At 34.9% G+C, this 14,595-nt stretch overlaps 1 protein-coding gene across 4 annotated transcripts in view; it reads left to right on the top strand.

Annotated features, from left to right (window-relative positions):
* Window positions 1-14,595, top strand: part of mub (poly(rC)-binding protein mub) — a 212,067-nt gene that overhangs the window by 140,885 nt on the left and 56,587 nt on the right. For 3 of the 4 annotated variants that reach the window (XM_089094592.1, XM_089094590.1, XM_089094589.1), the window contains exon 6: window positions 5,369-5,680. In XM_089094592.1, the coding sequence (XP_088950718.1) occupies window positions 5,369-5,680 (312 nt within the window). The remainder of the gene's footprint in view (window positions 1-5,368; window positions 5,681-14,595) is intronic. The other variant, XM_089094591.1, reaches the window with a different exon arrangement.

The raw sequence follows: 14,595 nt of genomic DNA, 5'->3' as shown, positions 1-14,595 counted from the left end.
GTTAAAATGACAAAAATAATTTTGTTGAGTTGAGAATATAGACTTGACTTAAGAATAGTAATAATAAATAAATATTAATTTTGAAACGTTGCTGTACGTCACATGTAGCCATCATATATCCAAAAAATCGAACTTGCCTACGAAACACAAATAAACAGAAGTAACTAAAAACGAAAAAGTCATGAATGTTTTTAAACCTTATGTCTTATCTGGGCCACCCTGTATATAGTTTGACAGTGAACTGGAAGTATTTTTTAGATTGGGCTAGCTTAATCTTAGGGTAGCTTAGCCCTATCTAGCTTAGCAATGACTGTACTAGAAAAGCTAGTTAGGGTTTTTCAAAATCAAAGTTTTATGGCTCACACTTAACTCCTCAATTTCTTGGTGGATAGTAGTCAAAGCTCAAAGTCTCCAAAATAGTCAATGTCGGGATGGAGGAAATATACTAGCATGTGATTTATTTTACTAAATTTTAAAGATCAGTGTTTTTTCTTTAGCTCTTACAGTAAGATAAAGTACAGTACAACGCATTCTAAGAAATCAGATTAAGCTTTATAATCATCCTTTTTCGGTTTTGAACTGGTGCTAGACCGTCAAAATATTGTATAATGTGCAGGTACTTAATAAGGGGGGCTTCTGGATCCCTAATGTGGATACATATCTCCGAGATATGCTCCCTATTAAGCAAAAAAATAATCCTGTGTATGTGGCAAGTCGCTCGAGTGTTAAAAATGGAGCGAAATAAACTTGGAGGGAAGCAAAGAAACGTGAGAAAGGAAAATAAAAAACAGCAGTTATTCACAGAACTTAGAAAAAGTATTTCATTTTTCTGTTTCTAAGATGAGTTCTCACAAAGGAGACCTAATACGCTTAGATCAGCGTAGCGGAAAGTTCATTTTATGAGACTAGGAAATAGAGCGGCTAAGAGTTGGCAGAATAATTGAAAGTTTCCTTGAAAAAGAGATGTGGACTGGAGAAACTATAATATAATTCAATATCGGGTCTCACGTCAATTATTTGTTTAGTATAATTCTTTCACACATGTATATAACTTGGATAGATTTGATTTTAACTAGTAAGGTTTAACAGCTCGTCTGAATCACTTAAGGTTCCGTACCAATAATATTGCAGCTTGATTCTGGCACCGACTTTGCGAAAAACTTTTGCACTAAGACTTTTACACCGTCTTAAGATTAGTATTTCAGGGTGGTTATATTTCTTGAAAGAATTCAGTCTTATTATTTTGAAAGAATTTATCTGCATGTTGCTATAAATTTTTAGTTGAAACAAGTAATTAAAAATAAAATTAAGTTTAAAAATGGTAATTGATAGAAAAAATTGTGAACTGGAAGAATTATAAGATTAGGATTTTTAAAAAATCTGGGGGCTTAAAAGTTAGCCCCCAAGTCAGCTTCATATGTCAAGTGGAATAAAAATTCTTAAATTTACAGTTTGTTTTACTAATATCCTGTTAAATTACTCTTTGTTAATTCAGCAGAAGGTTATTTTTCATCCCCACAATTGCAAAATACAATTTTATTTTTCAAAAATGAAGTCATCAGCAAAGCGCGTTATAGAATATTTTAGTTTTATATGTTTGACTTTTTGTGTGAACATACATTTTTTTTGTTTGATTGCACTTTTTTCTGAAGATGAAAATTGACTACCAATGTTTTCTGTCAAGTGGATGGAAATTGTTCTTCCCAATTTCTTTTATGGCCTTATTTTAAGCCATTGCTCACTTTATTTTTCTTTACTGGGTATTTTATGCGCCTCAATGTTATTTGATTTATCTTATTTGAATTTCTTCAAAGATTAAAAGTTTGGTTTTTCGTTGCTGTCGCCCAGTCTATCTAACGAGGTTGTCAATGATTAAGAAACTTTTATGTACTGAATTTTGTCGAGCCTTCAAATTCTTGCTTATGTATTCTTGCTCTTTATTTAATTTCTGACTGTTTTTATATCATGCCAGATATCTTCTTTCCTCCACCCTCCGTATGAAACTTTCTCTCGAAAATTTTCCCCGGGGACTTTCCTCCCCACGGAAAATTCTCCCCGTGGAAAATCCCCCCGCCCCCGCATAAAATACCTCCCAAAAGTTCCGTATATTTTCCAATAACAAATACTATAATTATGTTAATAACGGGAAAATTCCGTAACTTACAGCCCTGTCCCTAGGGACCACGGGGGTCATGTCATGTATAAAGGTATGGTCATTGGGGCTTTCAACTATGCTAAATAAAATGGCTGTCTCAAAATTCTGATTGGGCGTCTTTGGGGAAAAAGGGGCGTGGAAGGGGGGTTCGTTGTCCTCCAATCTTTTGGTCCCTTAAAAAGGGCACTAGAACTTTCGATTTTCGATCAAAATAGCCCCCTCCGGATCTTCTAGGATCACTGGTTCGACACGATCCCTTTTAGGTAAAAAACAAATAAACACACATCCGTGATTTTTTTTTCTGCATGGCAAAAAATGTAAAATTCCACATTTTTGTATGAAGGAGCGTGAAATCTCTACAGTACGGTTATAAGATGTGCTGAATCTGACTTTGTGATTTTTATTTAGATCGCTTGACCTTTTTGGGGTGTTTCCTTCCGTTTTCGAAAATTGGGCAAATTTTCTCAGGCTCGTAACCTTTAATGGGTAACATTAAACTTAATGAACTTTATATATTTGGAGTCGATATAAAAATCCAATTCTCGTTGTGTGTCTGGTGTTATCAAAATTATAATCTTCAGAGTTTCGGTTACTATTGCCGAATTGCTCCTTACTTACTGTTCGTTGCCCCGAACTCATTGATCAAGAAGGGGATAACTTCGCAAGACAATTGGACAACAAATAGGAGTTATAGTATCAAGCAGTTTGTAGTAACGAACTGTAAGTAAAGGAACGTGAAGTGTGTGTGTGTGTGGGGGGGAGGTCCAAGAACAATGATTTTCTATCAAATCTTTCCCTATGAATATGAACTTTACTTCCTGACAAATTATTTTGGAATTTCAGGCCATTCTTTAAAAAATCTTTCAGGGAGATTTTCGTTTCCGAAGCAGTGCTATGCAAAAGTTATGCAAAGCATTGTCTTGTAAAAATTCTCCTTTTATTTATATTACACCAAATCTAATATTAATAATGAACATAAACCAAACAAAAACAAGCTTTCCAAATGAAATTAAAGAGCGACTCAAAATGAGTAGAGATTATCTTGAATGTGAGAGGGGCTCTCGTCCCGTCAACTATCACTCTGTGTGGTAAATTTTGACTTTATTCCACCAGTGCTTCAAGATTGAAAGCTCTATAGAAGAGCGACGTGATGAAAAGCGTATTTTTTTCACAATTCCTCGAGAATGCAAAGATTTATTTATTTGCGTCTGATTTAAACAATCAAACTTTTAGTTCAAGCGTTTTGAAAGGCAATTGGTAAATAAAGCACCTGCGATTACCAACTGGCTGTTTGCGCTGTAGATGTTTTAGTTAAGAACTAGATAAACCTAGATAAACAAGATTAGCCTAGAGTGGCGGTTGAGAGGTTGGAACCCCACCTCATATACTGGTTAATGTCTGTTTTTTTTTTAGTTTAGTGTCTTGATTTGCTTTTAGTTGAAAAATTTAATTGTTTTTTTTAATTTGCGGGAAAAGATTTATCACCTGTTTGGAACACTTATTGTATTGCGACAATGGTTCGGTGTTCAATGACGAACCTAACGAATCCACATTATATTTTAAATCTTTTATCTGTTTTGATTCTCTTTTTTGTATCTGTTCCACAGCTCTTTATTTCTATAGTTTGTATCGTATATATATATATACATATAATTTCTAATCCATATTATATTTTATTCTAATGATTTTGTAGTTCCTTTCAAGAACTATACGAGTAGTACGAGGCAATGCCGTTGCCTGTAGTAAACAGCCATAAGCCTTCAATGTATTATTTTATTTCCCCCAAGAGCCGTTCCACGTGGATGGAATGGTTGAAGAAACTTCGGTGGGTGCTCATTTGATTGGAGTTGAAAGTTCAAGTGCCCTTTTTAAGAGTCTTAAGTGATACCTGTTAAGAAGATTAAGCTGCTTAGACTCAGAATATATGAGGGTGAAGAGATGATGTTACGCAACGAGAAAACGGATCAGGTGGATAGCTTCACTTGCCTGGTTAGTATTAGTAAAGATGGCGAACGCAACTAAGATGTAAAAAGTAGAATAGCCAAGGCGCATGGTCTTTCTTCACAGTTGAAAAAAAAATCGGAAGAATGGGGAGATAAGTCTGGGAACTAAGGTTTTAATATTAGAAGTCTCGGTAATGACAGTGCTTAAGTATTGCTCTGAAACGTGGGCGCTTCGAAAGGCCGAGGATGGTTTGTTAGAAATTTTTTAAGAATAATTTTATGTACTCGTTTGACTAACCGTATATAAAAATAAACTGTACAAAAATGTGGTTGGATCCCATTTATATAGAGGTACAAGGAACGTTCAGATGGCTTGGTCCCATTTTACATATGAAGGATTACAGATTGCCGATGATTTTTCTTTTTGGGTCATACACCTGGGGCCGAACGAAAAACAAGCCGTCCCGGAATTGAGTTGGAAGAGGTTATAAGAAGTATTTAAAGAAAATTGAAACTTCATGAAAGGAGGTAAAGAGCGAAGCTTTGAATTGATTGGGTTCGAAGAGAAGCGTTCGTAGCCATGTTGGCTTTAATGGTGGTGCAGTGAGTTGTCAGAAGTAGTAGCATTAAAAAAATTAATATTATGAAATATCTATACATTTCAAATTGCAATGTCACCAATGCATTACTGCATGAAGGATAAACCAATAAAGCCTTTTTCAAATAGTCTAAGATCAAAGTCTTCTTTTTTTACATCATGTGTAAAAACACCAAGCTTGAATAAACCTTTGAGCGAATGTCTCTGTCTTCTTCTTTTTCTCGTTAGGTCTCTGTGGGAGGAGCTGGCGAGTTGCCGAAGGAATTAGGTTAACAAAATGACATTTGAATTGTATCCACGTTATGTGAGCTCACTCTTAAAAAAAGTAAATAAAAAAGGGCAGCAAAATATCTTTGACTGACAGTCTTATGTACATCCTCATAATGTCATACATTCTCAATAAAGTCCAGCGCGTATTAAAAATGAAAGATGAGACTGAAATGCTAGTTTTTCTACACAGCTGCTAAATATACTTTTCGTATTTGGATTTTTTTTTTTTTTTTATTAAAGTTGTTAACCAAGTATTCAAATCTGAATTTATATTTTTTGCTTGTTTATTTGAAAATCAGTAGCTGACTTGCTTAATCTTACTCTTTTTATTGTTTGATTTTCTGTGGGCATATAACTAGAAATAGATTGTATTTTTTGTGTTATTTATTGTTTCTTTTTCAGACCCCACCGAAGGGCGCAACAATACCTTACCGGCCTAAACCCCAAATCGGCGGCCCCATGATCGTGGCAGGCGGCCAAGCCTACACGATCCAGGGTAATTATGCCGTACCTGCTACGCCTGATGTAAGTAACTCTTTTAACCCAACTCCTACACCCCCTCCACCTATTTCTTACCCAACCCCATCCCAACAACAGTTGTTACAAGGACACGGACTTAGGGTTTCACAGTATTCTGGCTCAATACCAGTCGCAATGGCTACGTTCGGTGGATATTTTCCAGCTTACGCCCAGGGACCACCTCAGATGCAAGATGTAAGTTGGGCTAAAAATAGTTTTGATTTTGAGGGTTAAGTGTCGTTTGACTACCTCGCGCTCTGAAGTAGTTTGATTACACCCCCCCCCCCCAAACCACCTGCTCTCTTTCCTCTTGTTTTGTCCTAAAGCAGGAATCTAATTTTGAAAAAAAGATTACAAAGTATTTTAAAGGCAAAAAACAATGGTTTTCCCATGGACCGATTTGGTATGGTTATTTTGTCATTCCTAGTCTTTCTCCATTTTTTTTCATACCGAAGCTTTTTAATTTCAATTCGATGACCATTTAACGTAAAAATTTTGCATCTTAAAGCTCAATGTGAGAAAAAAGTTGTTAACAGGTCCAACCTGTTATAAATTGGCCTATCTAGATGACGTAGCTATTACACATTAATCTATTTCGATATCTTATAATTGTTAAATTGCTCTTTATAAAGGGCCAAAAACTGCTATATTAATCTATTTTGATATCTTATAATTTTGAATTATTCATCATAAAAGGCCAAAACTGCTAGATGACGGTGAATATTCCTCTTTTGGAACATTCTCTGTAGGCTGTTACAAAGAAGAATCAATCATGCTTTAATCAATTGATTGACGGAAGTTTTAGATCAAAATGATTGACCGTCTAGGGTGTCCTTAAGTCACTAGCTTCTTATTCACTTTACACAGAAATTAATTTTAGAACTTACTACGAAATGTATATTTCGAATTTATACACAAATTTCTTAGAGGATCAAGGTTCAAGTACGAAAAATAAACTTGTAATTTATCATATATTACGCGCGGAAAATAAATATTATTTATTATTAAATATTATTAAATTTATTGTTAAAAATTATTTATACAAGCGGAGAATAAATATTATGATTGTTACCTTTTGATTCTACTTAGGTCGTTTTTTTTCACATGGCTTTTATAAAGCCTTTTCAAATACGATTATTGTCTATCCTTCTATTGAAAACTGAAATCAGTTTTTAAAACACAGTTTTGGGGTTGAATGCGTTTGAAAGTCGATTTGATTGACTTTTTCATAGTTTAGCGCGTTTTAATGTTTTTTTTTTTGTTTTTTTTTTTTTTTTTGGTTGTGATTTTGTTTTTTTTTTTTAACAGAGAAAACAAGGGAGGTCTTATGTTTAGATGAAAAACTCAGTTTTCTTTCAAGTTGAACATTTTGTGACAAGAAAATCTGACTTTGAGAGTTAAAAAGAGAAAAAAAGGACCTTGTTAACTCGTCATCTCCTTAGTCCACGAGCACTCATGTCACTTATTTGGACCCTCAAATCCTCTTGCTTGCCCTCTAGACGATGCATTTGATTTGCTTGAGTTATTGTTTGTATTCCCTCTTCCTTTACGGAAGTTCAACTAAGTTACGGTAAATCTGTGTCCATAAACATTTGTCTGCTTTCGAGCTTGTAGTTTTCGCTAGAAATACCAATTTTTACGGATTAGTGGCTTTCAACTTGGGATGGTTTTGACGATCGGCATTGTTCAACAAAGATCAGACGCTTTGCTATATAATTCAACAAGGACTTCAAAACTATGGTTACACTTACACAATAAGGAAAGAAAAGAAGAAACAAAATATAAATATACCTACTCATGAAGATGAAGGTGGAAGATTTCCCACAAGGCTGGTGAAAAGGACCCTCCCCTTCTTCTGTCAGAAGTTTATGTTTTTTTAGAGTATATTCAAATCCTAATTTTTGGGCTTAAATGTGCTATTTGGAGTTATACGACCCGTCGGAAAATAAGAACTTCTCATTCCCGTCTATCTATGGTTTTGATCTTTGTCCGTTTGTGGCAGCAAAGGTGCACACAAGTCCGCCCTTGGGGAAGCCAAAGGATTTGAAGAAAAGTTGCTTTGGTGATATTTTTCATTAAAAGTGTCAAAACACTTTTAATGTTCTTTTTCTTGGGGTTATAACAATGAACTCAAAATGAACTACAGGTAATGCTAGGAAGAAGTAAGATGTGAAAACTATATAATTTGAAACCAATGAAGTTCTAAGTTCACTGCCTTCGGGACTTACGTCTATAGAAAAAAAAAATAGGTGAATAGACTCGGAGCCTCTGACGATTGATTCGACTCGAAGATCTAGCTCTTCAGCGTATCGAGATTCATTTCAGGACTAGTTTTTTTTTTTTTTTTTTTTTTTTTTTATACTGAATTTACGATCTTAGTTGCTTACTCCCTCTATTTAATAGCTGTAATGAAACGAAGTAAAGATCAAAAGAATAAATGACATTTTAAAACTGAATAAAAATTTTGGTAATGTACGAAATGTACGAGAAATACTGAACTTGTGAATACTCAAAGCGATGATAGTAAGAATGTACGTCTCTGCTAAACTTAGCGACGATATTTGAATAGATCCACTATTCATTATTATCATTCATAAGCCAGGGGAAGTTTAATTTACCAAAAGAGGCTGTTAGATCTCAACTAAAGTTAGTCGAAAGCTTACATATATGTCTTGGTTGTACCGTTTCATAGTTCAAAATCGATTGGATCTTTGCCAAAAAGGTTTGTGCCAGAAGGAGACGTCCGGTCAACCAAACCTGGTGGGAAGTTATAGCTAAGTCATAGTTGTGCCTGTTTATGGTATGCCCCTGGGTCCAAAGGTAATCCATTAACAGCTTCACTGTTTTCTAACGAGGTTAAATGAGTTTATGTTTTGCAGCCAATCAGATCGTATTTGTAATACCACAAATAAAATAAAAATTCTTGTAACGTTTCAACAGATATCTTCTGCTCCTAATGTCTGAAGCTTCCTAACTCTTCTCCTCGTGTCAAAATTACGTTAGGGTTGTCACCATTACTGTTGTTTCAAAACTGTGTTTTAAAAAAATCTTAAAATTTACCCCTACGACTGGCGCTTTCACTTCGAAATTTTCAAAATCATATCACTAGAGCCCCAAAACGTAAGATCCTGTAAAACTTGAAAGCATGAAATTTTGTATTTACGACTGATTCAAACAAAATTCAAATTTAGTATGAAAAAAAGTAAAATAAATTTGATTTCCGAAAAATCACAGTACACTGTTCAATAAATAAAAATAAAATTAACTTTCAATTAACTTTCGTTTTAAAATACTAAACGTAAAAGATAATCTAGCAACGATAACAACAAAATTCTTACCTTATAGTACTAACATTACTTTTTAACGTTGACGTGAAAGCGTTTTGAAACTTTCCTTTGTTTAGTTGACAAACGAAAATAATACTCCTTAAGTTGTCAGATGGAGACCGCCAGGGGCGTCGTTTGGGAGCGGCAAGGGGGGGGGAGGGTCAGTTGCCCCCCCCCCCCAGTAATGCGGAGAAAAAATGTTATATAGCCCATGCTCCTTGAATACCCGAAAGTAGACCCCTCTTGCCTCCCCCCCCCCCCAATGGAAACGTTGTAGATTTGCCCCTGGAGACCGCTTGCACACTCACTTCTCCCCATTCTCTATGCTGTTTGCTGAAAGAAAAAGAAGCTGATAAGAACATGGGCAACATTCGTTTCAAGTGTAGAACGAAAACCAGTATTTTGCTCTGAATCTAAGGCACATTGGGTCAAGGGCGAGCTACTGTCTGGCATTTACTGGTATGTTGAACGGGCCCGTATCGTCCCCGTAGCGTAGAAGGATTTCTTTGTCCTCTTTTGAAGTTGGTATTTCAGTTTTTAACATGAATTTGAGGCATTTTTTTGAATTTTAATTTCCATATGTTTTGATGCGTTTCTGCAAATACATTGGTTCTTTTATGACTTAACGTTAGTATTTAGAGGCTTCAAATGACCCCTTCCAAGTAATACAGACTGATGGGTTTCAGCTTTAAACATAAAAATAGTACACATCCAAATAAGTCTAAGTCTAACCAGCCTGCACTCAACCTTCTAGGATTACATGGTTTAAATCACTCACCCAAGGAAAAAGGATAAAATAATTGATAACCAATGCTTTTAGAAGGGTACTAAAGGGAATAAATGGGCTCGGGCTGATACTTCACCAGGAAAGTCATAGGCAGGAAAATTTATAAAAAGGCTTTTAGTATTTCTTGTAAAAAAAAAAAGACAACCTCCATACATCTGATTCAAGCAAAAAAGAATCTGATTTAAGGCCGTATCCAGGGGGTTACGGGGTTTGACCCCTCCCCCACGTAATTTTTGTCTGGCTCGTAAAAACGTAACTAAAATGCATATAATCAAATCTTCGATGCATTTTTTAGTCTTTTTTCTACCCCCTCCCCCGCCCAAACAAAAATTCTGGATATGCCCTTTATCGGATTATTGGAATGTGGTGCGTAGGCTTTAATTTTGGACGGCTGGCCCTACTGTTGTTTATTCAATTGAGAAAAAATGTCAAGGATGTACAGGAAAAGGAGGCACGTCTAGTATAAATTGAAAGCAACTGGAAAGTTCTTTCTTTTTATCATTTAACCGCTGTCAACCATTTTAAAGCTTCTTTTTTCACTGCTTGTGATTTATATCGTCCAGTTTAATGTGGTTCCAGATTACTTCGTTTAATCTCCGATGAATTGTCAGGATGTGTGGCTATATATTTGCCAATGAAAATAAATCGTGATTCAATCCCAAGATTGTAATGTTAGACAGAATAGCCTATTAGAATGACAGTGTCCCATCACCTTTTAAAACTTCTGTTTATACTGTAGAATGATTATTTCAGGTTTATATATTGAAGGGAAAATAAACAAACGAGTCTTCTTTGTATGACACTATTGATTTTGACTAGAATTAGCCTACTTGATCACAACATCTTGTTCACAGTATTTTAATTATAGCATCTAATATTGCTTATATTATACTCAGATGCTTGACTAGGATTAGCCTACTTGATCACAGAATCGTGATCACAGTATTTTAATCGTAGTATCGAATATTGCTTAAATTATGCTCAGATGTTCGTATTTCCTCCTTTGTAATATTTAACAATTTCGATTCCTTGATCACCATTGATGTTTAAATATGCGCTGGTCGTGCAAATAATGAACTTGTAATCATGCATAGTTCTTACTGAACCTGACTATAGGGGGAAAATCTAATTTTCGGTGGAAATTCCCACGAAGGTACGTGAAAGGTGCCTCAAAGGTAGATATTTGAACGAATAAGGATTTTTTCGGATATATAACTTCCGCTGACCCCATAAGAGCTATATAACCCTCATATAAGCATTTACTCTGTGGTTATTTCTTGCAGGCCATTTCGTATTTTATCATTTGACTTTTAAATTTAAATGTTCAAGCGAGAACTGATTTCGGGAAAGTTAATTGCTTGTGTGTCTCCTTATAATTAGATTCCCTTAAGATTGTTGTGCATGGTTGACAGCCTAAAGCGGACCTGTGATCCCTCTAAACTCCCCAACACCTTTGTTAGCCGAAAAGTAGGCATGTTGCACCTTGTTTGAACCGAGCTCACCCAAGCGAGTTCGTTCTAAATGATTTGGATTACTTATTTATTAATTTCCCTTAAAATTAAGGATCGTCAAGTTAATAAAAACTTATTCCTAAAATAATGGTCAAAACGTCTTATTAGTATCTGGAGCTGAAGGGCATTAAGGCAACTCAAGAGAAAGAGGAGTTTCAGAAACTGGAAACGGAATATTTCTATCGGAATTAGGCTAATTCAACTTCCCCATTTAAGTTAATAGAAACTCTGTCTTTAAACAGATGAGGAAAATAATTAAAATTATGAATTCGACTAGCTTCAGAACTATTCAATAAAATGATATCATCAATTCAGTATATGCAATAGGAGACACTCTGACCGCTTTACTTTAGATAAAAAACCAAGGGTATAAAACACTATCTTATCTTACTCCATGATCAACAGAAATTGGATTAGAAAAAAAACTAGGAGTAGGTCAGCTGACCTACTCCTGATCAGCTGGTCATTTTGTAGATTAAGTGGCTATGGATTAATGCTTGTTCTTCGTCTTTTTTGTTTTGAGCTCATGTTTTTCAGAATATTAAGAATAAATTAAAAATAGGTTTTATCAGTCATCCAAAGTATTTAATTCACCGTGTTTTGTCATTTAATGATATCATAGCATTACTAAAATCAAACAGTTCGTGGTAACGAACTGTAAGTATGGAGCGACCCGGCTCAATAGTAACCAAAACTCTAAAAAACGGAATTTTGACACCAATAGATAAATCAAAGATTCGGATTTTTATGCTGATTTCAAACGCATAGTCTTTCCGTTCATCAAGCTTAGTCTTACCCATCAAAAGCTACGAGCCTGAGAATATTTGGCGGATTTTTTCTAGTAGGGGGGGGACGTGAGAGGATTTCCATGGAGGAAGTTTTCATGGGGAAGGGACATTGCTGTGAAAAGGGCGTCGGATTCCCCAGCATTATTTCTTAAAAACGATCAGAAATTAAATATAAAAAAAACAAGTTTTATCAACTGGAAGTAAGGAGCGGCATTAGAATTTAAAACGAACAGAAATTATTACGTATATTAGGGGGTTCGCCCCTTAGTCAATACCTCACTCTTTACGCTAGAGTTTTTTTAGTACTTTCAAAAGAGCTATTTATTCTAATTAAATGGCCAATTCTTAAAGAATTGTAACAAAATTGGAACTTTAGCATAAAGAGCGAGGTATTCACTAGGGGGCGAATCCCCTAATATACGTGATAATTTCTGTTCGTTTTAAGTTTTAATGTCGCTCATTACTTTCAGTTTAAAAAACTTGTTTTTGTATTTAATTTATCGAAAAACATAATTTGAGCTTGCTATAAATATTAGTGGTCACAGCACAGTGGTGGTGATGATACTGTCCTTAAAAATACAATGAATAGGGTTCGAACCGAAGTGGGGCAATGCACAATTATTCATAATTGCCGTAAGAATAATAACAGTTATTTGTTACCCACTGTTCAAAATTGTAAAAAAATACAACATCACAGCAAAAAAAAAAGAAATTGGCAAAATTCCAAAATTAGCGGCAAAAGTAAAGACTAAATTTATCTAAAGCATGAATTATGCTCATTTTTTTATTGACCAAACTGTTATGCCTAATTTGGGTTTCAAGTCTCTGCTATTGGCTAATGAATTGTTGAGGATCTGCCATGCACAATTTCATTACTGTAAATTTTTACTTTATTTGTCTTGATATTGTTTTAATAGTTATTGTCGAATATGGAGCTACTGATATTAGCCTATTATTTCATTTTGAGAAGCTGTCCAAAGGTTTTTGTTGGCCCCAGATTTTCGGCAATTTTTCATCTTTCATCCATCTTTCATTCCTCGGTCTTTTGAAGCGCCCAACTTTTTCGTGCCTTTCGAGGGGCCTTTTGAAGCGTCAGTGCATACTTGAGCATTACAGTTGTTAACAGTTATACTCAATATTATAATTTAGTTCTCAGAATTACCTTCCCGTTCTTCCAAAGTTTTTTCAATTGTGATTAGAAACTTGTCCTTGGCCATTCCAATTTTTTTGACATCTTCACTGCGTTCACCGTCTTTGCCAATAATGATTCACCGAAACATTTTTTCCTTTAACTTCGCTCACTTTGGGCTTTTTTGGTGAAGGTCCTGTCCTTGTATGGTAGACACAGCCTTAGGCTTTTTTTTAGTTAAAAACCTAGTAAAGAGCAAACCACTTTTTTGAAGCTATCGTTCTTTGCTAGGATCCAAAATGTAGTCTCTTTTCTATGTTTCTCCTACATTTGGCTTCAACTTAACGATACCATAACGTTTCTTTAAGGTATCGTCTTCACATGTGTAACTAAAATTATCTACTGAATTTAACTCCACATAGAGTATTTTAGCATGATGTCATAGCGTCACGTATCATCATATGAATAATAATACAGAAATGACACCAAAAATATACAGTTTTTGTCAAAAGTTTCGCTTCATTTTGCTACTATCAAGATGAATTTATAAAAAGCCCATAGATACTATCAGTAGCTTTTAAACGAGCCATTAAATATCTACGATCTTTTGTTAGCCTTTCAAAAACAAAAACAGAAGAAAAAGTAAACATTACGGCTATCCATGCAAAAAAGTTTTGTAGATTAGGACTCCAAACATCCAGTTAGATATTTTTGACCTTATTAAAATGGTGCTTTTAAATATATTTCCATACATTTATCCATAAATACCCGTATTTCTGTTTTTGCCATTTTTGCTTTAATTTTTAATATATGGAATAGCTTGGATGAGTTTCAAATGATTAATCTTTTATATTTGAAAATTCGTTTGAAAAAAACATGTTGTTTAACTTTTAGTTACTTCGGGCTGGGGTTTGCCTTTTACTAGGTGCAACTATTTATGTAACCATGAACAGGCGCTGTTACACCCATGATTCTCGATAAACAGCATTTTCGTAATTACACGCTACTGTCAGTTAGGAAATATTTCGCACTGGACAGTTTATTTTAAAAACGTACTTTTTGAAATTTCAGTTTGGTTTTAACAATGGCAATTTCAGTTGTAGACTTTTTACATTCCCTGGTATTCTTGATTCCAGGAAATGTTATAGTTTACGATTATGTTGTAAAGATGAATTTCTAACAAGCACATAGATGTAATAATTCGCTTTTAATCATCTCTCAGTGATCTTGCAGTAACCTGCTAGCGCTGATGAAAAGAAAGGATAAAAAGAGACATTTTGGTAGTAGCCTACCCTTGCAAAAATCGTTACCCTTGTTTTCAAGGTGGAGGGCTGTAAACTTTCGGCTAAGAATTTGGACGGAGGCGATTTAAATGGTATTTAAATCGAGGCGATTTTGCAACCATTCAACGTCGTTTCTGAGGCTTTTTTTTGACATTTTGGAAAACTGGTTTTCGCAGTTGCAAATTACTGTGTTGTTAAATTTAGATAATGGTGACTGTTTTTTAGTGCTGCTTAACAATGTTGAAAATAGTGCTGTAACCATAATAGGGCTCTGCAAATGCAGCTA

Source organism: Artemia sp. Qi Xiang Cuo, chromosome 9 (genome assembly GCF_049724085.1).
Source record: "Artemia sp. Qi Xiang Cuo chromosome 9, ASM4972408v1, whole genome shotgun sequence".
Classification (NCBI taxonomy): domain Eukaryota; kingdom Metazoa; phylum Arthropoda; class Branchiopoda; order Anostraca; family Artemiidae; genus Artemia; species Artemia sp. Qi Xiang Cuo.
This window is presented reverse-complemented; position numbering and strand designations above follow the sequence as displayed.